This window comes from Corvus cornix, chromosome 6 (genome assembly GCF_000738735.6).
Source record: "Corvus cornix cornix isolate S_Up_H32 chromosome 6, ASM73873v5, whole genome shotgun sequence".
Taxonomy (NCBI): Eukaryota; Metazoa; Chordata; class Aves; order Passeriformes; family Corvidae; genus Corvus; species Corvus cornix.
This window is the reverse complement of record NC_046336.1, coordinates 14,956,675-14,971,091: the sequence shown is the minus strand read 5'-3', so window position 1 is coordinate 14,971,091 and position 14,417 is coordinate 14,956,675. Positions and strand designations below refer to the sequence as shown.

The window sequence follows — 14,417 nt, the reverse complement described above, 5'->3', positions numbered from 1 at the left end:
TGAAAGAGTCAGAGAGATTTCTTCAAATCAATATTACCGTTTACTGATACCTGGCTTTGAGTAATACACCTCCATCCAATGGGAATTTTACTTACATATCAACAAATTTCCTTAATCCATAACTACATCATGTTCCTGAGATCTCAGCAAGATTGATAGCACCTGAGCCCTTTTAAATTTAGCTGAAATTCTTGCATTAGAGACACCTAATTTGTGCAATTGCAATCAAATACTAATATCTCAAAAGGCTACAAAAATACAGCATAGATTACAAAATAATCAAGGAGACTTCCAGAGGTGACTGCACAGCCCACTGCAGCACATAATGTTGCTTTTTACCAGACAAGGATACTCAAGCGGCAATTGGCCCCTGTATACAAAAGATATTCAAGGATACTGACAGAGAACCCTCAGAGCATTCATTACAGGAGCCCAAATTACCAGTGCGCCGGAAACCTTCTAATAACCCCTCAGATCACCTCTAAAGGGGTGGAAATTTTTATTGCTCTTTTCATGTTAGCTGGCAATTGACTTGGAAAGATTTATGTCAACTTACATCAGTCAAAGAAAATTTCTCAGAGCCCTTTTTCTGGCCTGAAATCAGGTCATTTTGATCATCAGTTTACTAAATCTTTATTAAATTTTTAATTGCATAGCACAGTGGTAAGGAATTTTACTGCCACTTACGGAAAACCAGCTTTGGAATGTCAAAATTCTTTTGATCATCACCTTCATACCCTGATAACTGCACGTGAAATGACTAGATACTGTTTTGTAGGTAGGAAATTTCAAGATCCTTTCCATGATCTTTTTAGGTAAGAGGTCCTTACTAATCTACTGAGGCAGCACATAAAAACGTGAAGACGTAATATCGTACTTATTCAGAAAGAAATTTTTTAAATCTTAAATGGATCTGTTCAGTTACTATACGAAGCCCAGTATCAAGTAACAGGTGTATCCACATATTTGGCTAAAAGCACAGTTCCATGACAGAAAACCTCATCTAGTAAGTAGCTGAAGGGGTTGGATATCTGCTTTAGAAGACAGAGGGAAATTCATGCTTTTCTGTACTCAGCCTCAGAGTAAATAGCACGGGGGCAGAACAAATCAAGATAAGGAGTCTATGCCTCTTTTAATGAAGAGGAGCTTTCTTTTGGGACAGGATGAATACGTCTACAATCCTTGAGAAAGGAATTCACATGAAAGCTGGAAAAAATAGGTTTATTAAAAGATTCAATTTATATTATTGTTTGTCCCACCCCGTTTATATTTTACAGTTGCCTATAAATGCAAGGGCCTGAAGTCCATGATTCAGATTGTCCAACATGTCTTTGTACAACATGTTTAGCTCGGTGCTGCATCGTAACTCCACCAGGCAGTTACAGACAAGGGCAGCCCAGATATCTATCAGTAGTGCAAATCCTCTTGGCAGAGTCCATATCAGAGGGTCAGACACCCAGCAAGAAAGCTCTGGGGTCCCTGTACCCCACAAAGCACGGTGCTGCCCAAAAGCCAACTGGCTGTGCTCTGCAGGCGCTGCTGAGGTCCAGAGCGGGTGCCGGCAGGGCCGCCAAAGGGAAGCCCTCGGAGGCAGCCCCTTGCCGGGGCAGAGGTGGTGGCCGGGCGACATATGTGAGCGGCAAGGGCACCACAGCGCTCTGAGGTGCGTAAGGGAGAGCGGGGCTGCAGAACGGCTCCGTCCTCAACTCCTGCAGCTGCCGCTTGAGCTTCATCCGGCGGTTCTGAAACCAGGTCTTGATCTGGGAGAAGGGTACAGGGGAAGGAGAAAAGACGAGGTTACAACACCAGCCAGGTTTGTTTATCTCGTTATTTGGAGCTGCGCTGCCGCCATTCCCCGAGGCCGCGCGGCAGCCGGAGCGGAGCCCCCGGAGCTCACCTGCACCTCGGAGAGGCGCATCCGGCCCGCCAGCTGCCGGCGCTCGGCGGCGCCCAGGTACTGCTGCCGCTGGAAGGAGCTCTCCAGGGTGCTGATCTGCTCCGCGCTGAACGCCGTGCGCAGCCGCCGCCCGCCGCGCCCGCAGGGCTCCTCGGGGCCCGGGCACTCGAGACCCTCCTCCGGCACGGGCTGCCCCGCTCCCGACGGCCTGCCGCCTGCTCCTGGGGACAGGGACAAGGAGGAAAGGGTCAGCCAGGCCCGGGCACCGCGTGGGGAACCGCCCGCCTCCTCCGCCCCCGAGCAGCCCCCGCGCAGTGGTGCCTTCCCTGGCCCGGGGGTGTCCCAGGCCCCCCGCCCCCCCTCCCGGGAGCCCCAGGATGTCCCGGGGCCGCGGGTACCTGCGGCGGGAGTGGCCGCCACGCGCTCCCTGCTCCTGCCGCCTCTCCCGTCCCGCGGGCCCGCGGGCTGCTCCTGGCCCCGCTCGCTCTGGCCGAGGCTGGGGCCGGAGCCGAGCCGGTAGCCTGCGGACGATGCTCGGTGTGGAGAGCCCTCCGTGGGGCTCTTGAGAGCTTGGCTGCTCTGGGACAACCACTCCACGGAGAAAGGGGCCTTAGTCATCCTGCCTTGCTTCAGAGATGCCGGGAAGGAGGGTGTCGGGGAGCACGGGCCTCTCCTTTATACCGCAACTCCCGGAGGAAAACGTTGTTTGTGTAAGTACACATCAAAGGGTCAGATAAGTATCATCTAATTGCTATCAGTCCTCCCCCCCCAACAAAAGATATCGTTCACACATTGCCCTAGCTCGCGGAGGCTTGGCTCCGCCGTGTCTGCCCCTGAGGAGTTCGCTCCGCCGTCAGTGATTTACAGCTCTTGTTACATCCTATCCCCATGCAAATGGCATTTATGGAGTTGAGCAGCCTCAAACGGCGCTGGGGAATGTACCCCCGGGGGAGCGTAACATGCCCGGCCGCTGGAGGGAGAGGGGAGGCTGCTGCTTCCGATCTCCCTTCCCCTGGAGTTCGCTTTTCCACTCGTTTTCAAGCACCAGGTCCACTGTTCAAAGCTTTTTTTTCTCAAGCTGCTCCTCTCTGGGCTGAGCACTGAGGTCCCGAGACAGCCTCAGGCAGGCAAGCAGAGAAACTCACTCACTGGGTTCTCCGGGACTGCAGCATCAGGTTATAAGCACCAGGCACAGGCTGAGGCGTTTGGAGAAGAAGGCTGTGAAACACAAAAAGGTAAATGCCAAGGTCATTGGATTCCACGACTCAATAAGCTTCTAGAGGTTTCTATTATTGCCTTAGACTTAACATTCTGCTGAGAGTTCTGCTGAGGTTACAGAATTCATGTCATATCTTCCCTCCCAGATCTCTTGCAGCTACGCAGGTCATCCAGATTTCTCTGCTATCTTACTATCCCTCTCTTTCCTCTTACTACCTTATGTGTGTCTTTCAGAAACGTTCCTGTTCATCTTTGGGTTTTGTGTGCAACAGGAACACTTGGCTGCTGTAGTAAAGCCTCTGTAGCATACTGACAAAAGGCTCTTGGTGCTTTGTGGGCAGTTTTTCACTGCAGGGTAACCATGAATTCCCTCCGCTTTTCACCCTCCCCTCCTGTGCGAGAACAAAGTGGGACTTCCACTGAATTGATAACTCCTATCACACCCCTGCTTGGTATCAGTCTGCCTCCAGAAATCATGACTGCATGTCTTATTTATCTGTCCTTGTTCCTGCTGCTTTATGCGCACCCACCACCTGCACACAAAGTCAGTGCTCTGCCGTCTACCCTGTGACTTGGCCAACCTGTTACTCTGCCACTCTGGCTACATTTCTCAGCATTCGCTTTCTCTGTGATAACAGTTACTGTAACCATGGTTCTACCTATTGCTTATACTGTCAGTGAGGCAGAGTTTGAAGACTGAAACCCTCCTACTTAATGTCTAAATCTTCCAACGTATTCAATTTTAATCTTATAAGGATATATATTTTTTCTTTATATTAATCCAGTAAAAGGTTTTATTATAATTCTCTTTGTCAATCTTTTCCTGAACCAAACATTTCAACCTCTTGTCCATGCCAAATACAGTTGCTATACCCATTCATCAGGAAATCCTACAGTTTTTTGTTCACCAGAAAATTGTTTAATTGAACCATATTCAAGTTTGACTTGCGAACCCTTCTTAGGCTCTGTCTCTCCTTGATTGTCCATTCTCATGGCATAGTCTGAGTCCTACTCTGCTTTACCAGTGATGACACTGTTCAAGAGTTTGTCTCTAACCAAACAAGAGTACAAACACGATTGTCACCTTTATTTAAAGGTGTCTAATAACCAATTTAGAACCACAACTATACATGACCAGAGCCCTCCTGGAGCCCTTTGTTTCTGGCCTGTGTAGGTAGGGATTGACATTGCAGCCTGAGCCCACTAAACAAGCTTCGTGGAGGAAGAAGGTGTAAAAATGTGTAAATAAACATTCAAGCATTAATGCCTCCCATACATGTCATCTATCTGAAGAAGTCCACAAACAGCTCTAGCATGGACAAAGCCTGTGGGACACACACCCACACACCCCCCTACATATATATGTGGGGCCTTTTTACCACATGAAATTGTTTGGTATCTAATTACTTGAATTCTCACCCATTTATCCTTCCCAATTTTCTGATTAACAATGGAAAGTTCAGAAAGTTTACTAGACCAAACTGTGCAAGATTGCTTTTAAATTTCCTCTGTTTTATAACACACACCCCCACCCTTCCCCCACCCTATGTCGAGTATTTCAGGTTTTTAACTATTCTTTTCTTTAGGTAAATGTGAAAACTTCCCCCACCACAAACCTAAGGATATATTTAAAAATACTGGAACTTCTGGGCATTAGACAGTCCGGTTGGCAACATATTTCACAGAGCAGACCAAGCAGGCAGGAGATGGAGAGGAGGCAGGAATCTGCTCTATTCACTGAATTACTAAAGGACAAGTCCCTTGAGTCAGCTGCATTTAACATGTGGCCTGGCAGCAACCTCTCCAGTCAGAACTGGGAATATCAGTGCCACTGCCTGCTTGCAGAATCCTGCCAAGCCTCAGTCAGGCAAAATGCCATTCTCAAGAACTAATTCTCATGAATGTCAGAATAAGAAAGTGTAACTTTTCTGCAAGCTTCCTTCTTAGAAATTTCTGATCACTATAACAGCATTCTGCACCATAGATGGGGCAAAATCCCATCCCCATGAGATAAATTTGTCCCATGTGCCCAGAATTATTTCCAATCTTAGTCCTTACAGAATATTATGCATAAGTAATATACTTATATCCTACTTATATCCTTATATATAACATACACACTTATATATCTCTATACAATTTTTTTTTTTAAATATAAAAGAGTCTATGTCTATGACATTACTTTTTCCAGCTTTACGTCAACAAATAAAGACACTTGGCAAGCTGTTGGATAGGACAAAAAGAACACACGACCTATGATGGAGCTCTAAAAATAGAAAATCTCGAGTTTTATCATCCACTGATACATCTGCCTTTACTGACTTTTTACCATCTGAGCTGCAAATTACATCTCTATACACTGCTGGTTTATTAATTGCATTGTATTGAAGCAAATGGCACTGCAGAAAGATGGCGTCAAATGCTGAGCTCCCAGAGACACAAATTGATCATGGTCTGACAAGGTTAAACCAAATCTCATTTCCATTACACATAAAATTTATAAGTCTCCTGGATAGGTAGCAGATGACTTCTGAATGTAATGCTACAATACTTAACAGCTGCTAGTTTAATTTTATCTAAATTCTTAAGCTGCCTTCTTTCTGTTTCTATCTATTATTCATTAAATGCTTGTTTGAAAATCTCCTGCTAAACTGTGATTCAGAAATACCACGTTTAAAATCAAGTGATATTACCAACAGGATGAAAACCTGCTCATGCTAGTGAAATTTGTCAGAGTAGAGCAGGGACAGACAGCAGCTTTTACTCTGCTGCTACAGGGGGACAGAGACAAAGAGCTCAGACATACCAACGTGATTACCACTAGCAGGAGTCTGGAGATCCATTTACCATAGATAATGGCAATACTGTATGCAGGTGTTTGCAGAATACACAGCTGCCTTCTCTGGGGAGGCAGCACCTTCCCCTTCAGCTTTGCAGAAATCTACACACACAAAACTGGTCTCAAGTTGAGGAGGTTCAGCAGAACTACCTAGTCCTACTTGGCTGCCTGCTAGCCAGTTGATACTAGAAATATTTTGGGATAATATCTCAGCCTTTGAGAATTAATTGTGGCTCCACATCTTCCAGCCCAAAGCTCAGCTCTGCCCTAGTAAGCCAGCTCAGAGCCCTGCAGAGGTGCAGGATTGTGCTGAGATATCCCCTCCCTATTGGAGCTATGGAGGAACTGAAGAGACAGCAGCTGAGGGTTGCCAACTACCTTGGGCTCCCCACAGGCACCAGAGAGATCTGCCACCACTTGGCCTTGCTGCAGTGGGTACACAAGACCAAAGGATGGGACTGTCATTTTGTACCAGCAGGTGACCCTTTCCCATAGCACTGGAGGGTCCTGTGACACTAGAACAGAGGGAATCTGTGGTTTTTAGGAGTAGGCAGGTGGTGATGCAACTCAGAGTAAAAACCAAGCAGTTTATGCCACACAGGGGATATGCGTTCACCTGTGGCCATGCAGATTTCCCATGAAGGTCTGTCCAGGGAAACCAGGGCTGCTGGCATCTGCTATGCGGTTTACATGGTCTTTGCCCTGGTGTGTTTATCCAAACATTCTGTTTCTGAGTAATCACTACTTAGGACTTAAAACATTATAAATGGCCTCCAACCAATCTCTTAATTATCAATTATTATCTTTCATCTTTGACAGAATAAGAGCTACTTTTCCATGAGGCATTTAAAGACCATATGTGCAGAAATACCAGGAGGGCCTGGTATAAACATAGTGACAATGCACAGATGAAAATTAAATATCTCATCATGTTTGGAATTGATCTAAATCAACACAGTACTCAAAATGCCAAGAGCTCCCATGGCTCCTTAACACAAGGCTGCCACCAGCAGCTAAACAGAATCAGTGAAATGTTTTAAAAATATATATATTCTTCAGAGACATGCTGCAAATATTAAGAAAGAAACACATTTACTTGTTTGAATGGCTTCTTACCCAAATTTAAGCTTATTAAAAAAAAGCCAAATTCAGTATGAAGCAGGACATGTAAAACACGTACTGCTGTTGTTACAGAAGCAAGGTACAGAGTCTCTTGTTTATTTATTTATTATTAGACAAACTATTATAGTTGGCAAACCATCCAAGTTTCAGGAATGTAAATCCTACTTCAGCACTCATTGCTATCATACTGCCAGAGGGAGATCTCTACGGATGCTGCTCAAATGAAACTGCTCCGAAGTCTGTAGTTGGTTTAATTCTGCTTAGACTAGAAATTAGACTTTAAAAACAATTAGACACACTTAGATACCTTGCAATTTTCCCAAAACCTGACAGAGAGGCCACCTTTGCATTTTACATCAAGGCTTTTTTCTTTGTTAGTCTTTGCTGAAAGATATTTTTTCATGATGATTACTTCTAAAGTTACATTTAGCAACATATAAAAGTAAGAATGCATTAAATCAGAAATTTTCTGTTATATTCATATTTCCCACAAATACTTTCTAAAGAAATTTAGAAAGAAATGAAAGAAATTATACTGACCAAAGCATTTATTATTCTTGAAAGTAACTTTTCACTTTCAGCTATTAAAGAATGAATAATTTTCCCCCTTGATTTTAGAGTTAGCATTTGAACATGATGAGTCAGTCAGCAGGAGAATGAGCTGTCACAGCTGGCAGCCCTGGGACATCTATCACGCTCTGTGCCCATCCTGGTCTATGCCATACAATGCTTCTTTGAAATGCATTGATCTCAGCAGTGAAAATGTTTTACTGACTCTTCCTTCCCCTAACTTATACCTAAAATAAATCAGGTCTTTGTATTCCTCCAAAAACAGTCTGTTCAAATTAAATGGAAACAATCTTTATCTTCTTTTTTTTTTTTTTCCTGACTGCAAAGCTTTTCTTCATTTCACATTTCTAGTTATTTCTCCCATTCATCTGTATTCCTCACTATATATACACTGCTTCTTCCTATTTTCTTTATTCCAGTCACTTCCATCAAGTATCCTGCAAATGTTACTATTGCCTGAAGAAGAGAATAACGTTGGCAGGATATATAACTGTAGCAACAGAGCATAAATAACACTACACGTCTGCCTTCACTTGTACCAAACAGGGAGTACAGACATGTCCTGACATTCCCTTAGTTTACTGTTAAGGGAAAAGCTGGTCTTCGTGGGTGAGGACAAGAATGTAGTTAGGTTAAGATGCTTAACACTGCCCCTGTAACCTGCAATATGACGTCTACGTTTCCTTCAAATAGTGCAGTGTAATTCTTTTGCCAGGTTTTACAGAAATGAGTGTATTACACACGGATAGAAGGTAAATAGGATTTAAGACCATGACGATGTGTGTGAGTGTTCTCTAAAAGACTAAAGGGAGCAGCTGAACACTGAATGCAAATACATCTTCGTTTTACAAACGGAATATTAAAACTCCTGCCATTTTGTGTTTGCCTGTTTCTAATGGGCAGGTTTTGGGCACACATCTGGACGGCCGATCGTTTTTCACGCTCTCTTTGCTCCCGGTACGGCACCAACATCTAAAACGCTGCAGAGGGCCTCTTGTGCCATCTCCTGGTTATATTGAGACTTCACATCCAGAAAGCTGCTACACAAGGGAAGAGAAGTAGTAGGAGTTCAGCTGAGGCAGCGAGAGAATCAGGGAATCATTCAGGTTGGAGAAAACCTGTAAGACCACCGAGTCCAGCCCTTAACCCAAGTCCACCACTAAACCATGTCGCTGAGTGCCACATGTACTCCCGGGATGGTGACTCAGTTCCTGGCAGCTAAGACGACTCACCCAGCACAGGGACGTGCATGGCAGGCTTGGGCTCTAATCCCTCTGCTGCTGCTTTTAGCATCAGGTCACTTTTCCACTGCATTAGCATATGCATAGAAAGGAAATTCAGCATCCCTCTACAGTATCTTTGACATCAGTTCTAGCAACTCATCCCCCTGCATTACCTACATTTTTGGTATGTATCAGTGGAATAATGCAAATAACCCCGAGAATTGAAGCGACTGGAATATAATTAAATTAATAACCAAACCAATATCATTCCTTGATTGCAGGTAAGTATTTGAATCAGTGTCCAATTTAGTTTACTGAAGGTCCCTACTGAGTCCCTCTCTCTTCAAAGGAACATGGGGGCCTGTGCACTTATGATAGAGTTTTATCTCATTTTTTCTTAAAAATTCACAGGAAAGTGGATCCCGCAGTTGTGTTACAGATGAGTAATCTCTTCCAGTGCTTCACATGAAACTTTCCAATGTAAAAACTGAAAAAAAAATCAGCCTTGTTTAAAAATCAAGTGCCTAAGCTTCACAGAACATGAAAAAACCCCTTGCTCTGCAGCTACTACAACTTTTTACAGCAACATTTCACATTCACAGGTCTGCTCAATCCAATCTTTTCTATGAAAATCCAATTCTTTCAGTCTTTCTCAGTTTATGTTTCTAAACATATACTTATTGTGGTCCTCTACTCTCCTTTGTTTTGGCTGTATGTATCCTAGCTGCAGTGCCTAAATGGTAAAGTATTCCTGCTGATACTTCTCTATTGCCAAACAGAGCAAAATAATTACCTTCTGTCATGTGTAGCTCTTGTGTAGTATACCTCAGATCTTCTCCCTGCACCTTTTTCTTTTTGCAAACTGTACACATGGATTCATATTCAGCTTGTGATCTGTTACGATCCCCAGAGATTTTTACTAAAGCTCTGTAGTTATTTTTCATTTAATATTTATCCTTCAAAAGCATAAGGCTTGAAGCTGAAATTTGAACTGTTATCATGACTATTGTGCATTCTGTGCTTGTATGTTGTGTAGGTGTGCGTTCTATCCCACCTTGGATTTCAACAGTAAAATTCACAGACATTCCCACACATTCCATACAGAGTAGGCTGGGGGAACACTGCCTTATGGTAACCCTGGATAGTTTGCCTCCCTCATCGGAGTACGCAGAGTCCCCGGCAGGTCTTATCTTGTTGTTACTGTAACTGTGATAGTTCCCTTCTTCCCACCCGAGTGTGTTGAGAACTGAGTATGTTTTACCTCAGTGCTGTAAGCCAGAATAGTTTGCTTCCCCCCATCTGCACGGGTGCCAAGGTGAAGGCCATCTGCAGATCTTGGAATTCAGACAGCAGCACCTACATTACATGGGGCAGCTAATGAGCAAAACAGGACACTGCATACTTACGAAATGTTAATTAGCACAGCTTTCATTACTCACCCCCACAGCACTTTCCCTGAAGCTTCACTCCTGAGCAAGGCTCCACTGCACTGGGTCCTCATTTGATTGGTGGTCCAGGATTCCCACTGTAGGAATATTACACTTGATAAAGCCAAAGCTTTCACTTACTTTGTGCCTTGTCCCTGAGGGATCTGCACCTGCTTTTCACTCGTAACATCTGGGTAGTCCTAACTCCACACCATTCACTTTCACAATGTAACAAGCATGGTAATTACCCTTTGAAATGATTTATTAACCAGTTGTGTATTCACCTTAGAGGCCCATCATCTGAATCTGAGCAACCAAATATATAATCAGGCCAGGAGGATCTGTTGTCAAGGGCATTTGACTTCAATGTACAACATGCTGTTTTCATCTCTTGGGACAGTTACCTTGACCATCAGGTTATTTAAAAATTACTTACAGGACAAAAGCATGTCAGCCTTTTAAATTAGTGTCTACACTTACAGATTTTTAGTCAGCTTTTTCAGTAACTCTTCTAGTGTCAAAGTTTGGCTGATTCTCTGTCATTCTCTTTGCCTCACCTTTCCACTCATTACTGTGCTCTTGCCCACTTTTTAAAAGTAGTATTATTTTCTGGTTCTCTGAGAACTCACTCATTCTTCCTCAATCAAAAATACAGTAATTCCAAGATAATTTCAATTTCCCCCATTATTATTATTATTATTATAGTACAGATGCAATCAGAAGTTAATGTTATGATACATCTAATTAGCTTGATAGCCTCTGACCTGCATTCCTGGTTAACTTTGATCATGATATACATTGTTTAGAGCAGAGACAGTGGAACAGCAAGCACTCCAGGCTTTTGCACCATCTGCACTTACTCACCTCTTCTGGTAAGCAGAGAGCTCTTGCTGTATAATAGAAAAATATTTTAAAAACTATTTTTATTGTTTTGCCTTTCCCTTGCTGACAAAAACTTTTTGTCTGTCCAGTTTTGTTCCTAAGCTGCTGTGCTGTTCTTTTATATTTGTTCTTGATAATGCAGCCGTCTTATTTCTACTTTTTTTTTCCAGTATTCTTTTTTGATTTTTTTCAGGTAATTGATGAGCCCCTAATGCAGCCACAGTGGTCTCTGAGTTTTCTTTCCTTTGCATGTGGATAGACTGTTGTTGTACTTAAAATAGAGCCTTAGAAACTCTCTTAGAAAGAGAGCTCTTCTTAGAAACTCTCAGCTCTCTTGAATTTTTCTTTGCCTTTCAATTCCTTCCCCAGGACCTCATGTACCAATTCCTTGAGTTTGTTGAAGTTTGCTTTTTTGAAGTCCTGTGTTATTATTCTGCTTCTTTCATCTCTTTCTTTCCTTTGAATCATGAACTTTGTTGTCTCATGGTAACTTTCATCTTGATTGCTTTCCACATTCAGATTTTCAACAGTTTCTCTATTAAACACTATAAAATCTTCAATAGTAAGATTATTCCCTATGGTTCTAGCACCAGCTTATATACACAAAGCTATAAAGTGTACTCATGCCGGGCTCAGAGCAAATCACATCCTGGCTGTCATCAGAGGAATAAGAAGGTGGTGTGGGTAGGGATGTGAGCATAGTGTACTTCAATACACCCCTTGGGCTGAAGAAACAAAAAATGAGGGACTATTTGTGACATTTCAAAATACATCATCCTCACAAATTTCAGATGCAGCCTAGGATATTCAATATTTCATCAGCTTAGTTGATCAAACATCAAAACTTTGCTTGGCACTCTATTGAGTTCTCAACATCTTTCTCAAGATTTCAGTCATTTATCTTTTATTTAAATAAACTAATTTGGGGGATTTTGTATTCCCCAACAATTGGCATTAACAGAATTGTCTGACCTTCGACCTGCAGTTTATCTTCATGGAAAAAAGTTACTTTGCTCATTTCTATGGATCTGTACTCTCATCTCAGGAGTCATCTGCTCTTTTTCAGCCTTTTATTTTCAAGCTCTTTGCCCTTTCCCTTCCTTGCATCAAGAAACTGAGAACTAGGAGATATCTTGAAGGGAAATCAAGACACTTCTTCCTCAGAAGAAGTGACTTTATCTTCCCTTTTCCACAAAAAACCCAGTAATCCTAGTCTATGACTGTGCAGCTGATTATCCTGGAATTTTGCTACTTAGGTGAATAATTTACTACTGTTAATGTTTATGAATTTTATCACATATGACAGCAAATAAGCATCTATTTGCAGAGTTGTTGTTATTCATTGATAGATTAAAAACAGCCACATTAAAAGTTTCTTCAAACTTGTTTGCTGCAGGAATTTTTAAACAGAAATTTGAAATGTGAAATTGTTCATTCTCACATGTATTTTAGAGGATTATCAGACTACGAAACCACATTAAAATTGCCAATGGAATATTCCACCACAAATTAGTAATTTATTGGTAATTAATAATTACAAGATCTCTTGGGGGGGGGAAACCTCCCAAAAACCTTTATAATCCAAACTGTAGTGAGGGCAGTGTTAAAATGGCTATCTGAAAATTTCTTACATTTATAGTAACTTAATGAAGGCAAAAACATTTATAGGTGAAGAATATCTCCTACTCAGTCAAATCCCAAAGATGATGACTAAACTAAGCTTGATTTATAGGACTTTAGTTTTCAAATATTGTTCAAATCTGCGTTTCCAATGCTTTGAGGGTCCTTCAAAACTCAGCATACATTTAAAACTAATTATTTACAAAGCATATTTTGAGAAAAAAATACTTTCTGGAAAAAAAAAAAAAAAGGAAAACCTAGCTCCAAACAGAATGCTTGGAATTTAAATAAGGCAATGCTTTGGGTTGTATTTAAGCAAGGATGAGGGAGAAAAAATAATTTATCTGCACTCTTACCACTGTCATAATATCAAGGATTAGAACAATCAATCTTATATTTAGCACTGAAAAAACTGATGGCTTCCACTCCTTTCTAACAGTAGTTTATATATTTTTTAATTTACAAACTTTCCTCAAGTTTTAATCCTTTGCAAATCACCTTGAGTACTCACAGATGTGATGAGTCTCAGCAATGCTTATGAAACCAACCCAATACACAAAGCAAAGTCTAGAAGTGGCTGAAAATTTTCTAAGGAAAGGAATTTGTCAGAATCATGAATCAGTGTTGATTCATTAATTATGTCCCAGCTTCTTTGTTTAGGATTCTGCAGAATAGGATTCACAGGATCCAGTTGAATTCATCCCTGTTTCCTGGCAGGCTTCTGGAGGTGTTGGAACTGGAAATCCGATTTCTAATGGAGTTGGTGTAATTAGGACACACTTCCCAGCTCTCTCACAAGAAGAGTGAAAACCCCAGGGATCCTGGGGGCAAACATCTGCAAAGGGACACAGAAAGAGCACCAATATACAAAGCAACTGGAAAGGCTCTCGAGGAGCAGACTTCATTTCAGAAATCCATGGGTCACTGTTTGAAAAATAAACATAAAAGCAAGATGAGGGAAATGTAGAAAAAATGAAGAAGAGCTGGTGGCAATTCTGGCGTAAAGAACAAACTCAATTTTTTTCCCCCAAAAAATTGTAGTTTGGTGTTGGAACGGAAGCACAGGGCCAGAGTGCAAAGTCCCTCACTTATGCAATATGATTACTGATGCCGAGAATATTTTGCCAACTGGATAAAAATGAACATGTTTCTTTGATCTGTTTTGTCCCATTTTATTTTCTTAAAGGACATTCCCCACAAAGAGAGAAAACTTTAGCTCAACCCTTACTGCTTGTTAGTCATAACTAAGCAGTACAGTTATATGCTAGATGTAACTTCTGTCTGAAATCTGTGTCATATAAGATGCAGATACCTCAGTGTTCATGGACAAAACCAAACCAGTTTCCTTGCAAAGGAGTGATTTTTTTTTTCAATAGCTACTAACATTTGTTGCTGCTGTTGTTGTGGGTACCTAACCACAAAATCTGAAATGTCTGCTTGATGGAAACACCCCAAAGTAGTACCATAACTCAATACTATGTACTAATACCAATATAAGGTTTGATACACTGAAGCATTTACAGGAGACATGAGTTGATTTTTAAAATCTTGTACAGCACCAGCTTCTGTCATAGAATAAACAATATTTTCTAGATGCAATAATACAGAGCTAAGAAATA

The 14,417-nt window shown here is 41.9% G+C and overlaps 1 protein-coding gene across 2 annotated transcripts; it reads right to left on the bottom strand.

Moving 5' to 3' along the window:
- Positions 1-1,207: 1,207 nt before the first annotated feature.
- Positions 1,208-14,407, bottom strand: LOC104696071 (homeobox protein vent1B). 2 transcript variants are annotated; one of them, XM_039553877.1, is made up of 6 exons: positions 10,309-14,407; positions 10,131-10,225; positions 3,047-9,356; positions 2,296-2,583; positions 1,898-2,118; positions 1,208-1,760 (listed from the first exon to the last, which is right to left on the bottom strand). In XM_039553877.1, exons 4-6 carry the CDS (start codon positions 2,513-2,515, stop codon positions 1,449-1,451), a joined length of 753 nt encoding a protein of 250 aa, XP_039409811.1. In that variant the 5' UTR covers positions 2,516-2,583; positions 3,047-9,356; positions 10,131-10,225; positions 10,309-14,407; the 3' UTR covers positions 1,208-1,448. The 2 variants fall into 2 exon arrangements, with proteins under 2 accessions (XP_039409811.1, XP_039409810.1); XM_039553876.1 differs by having other exon boundaries at positions 2,296-9,356.
- Between the last annotated feature and the right edge of the window lie 10 nt (positions 14,408-14,417).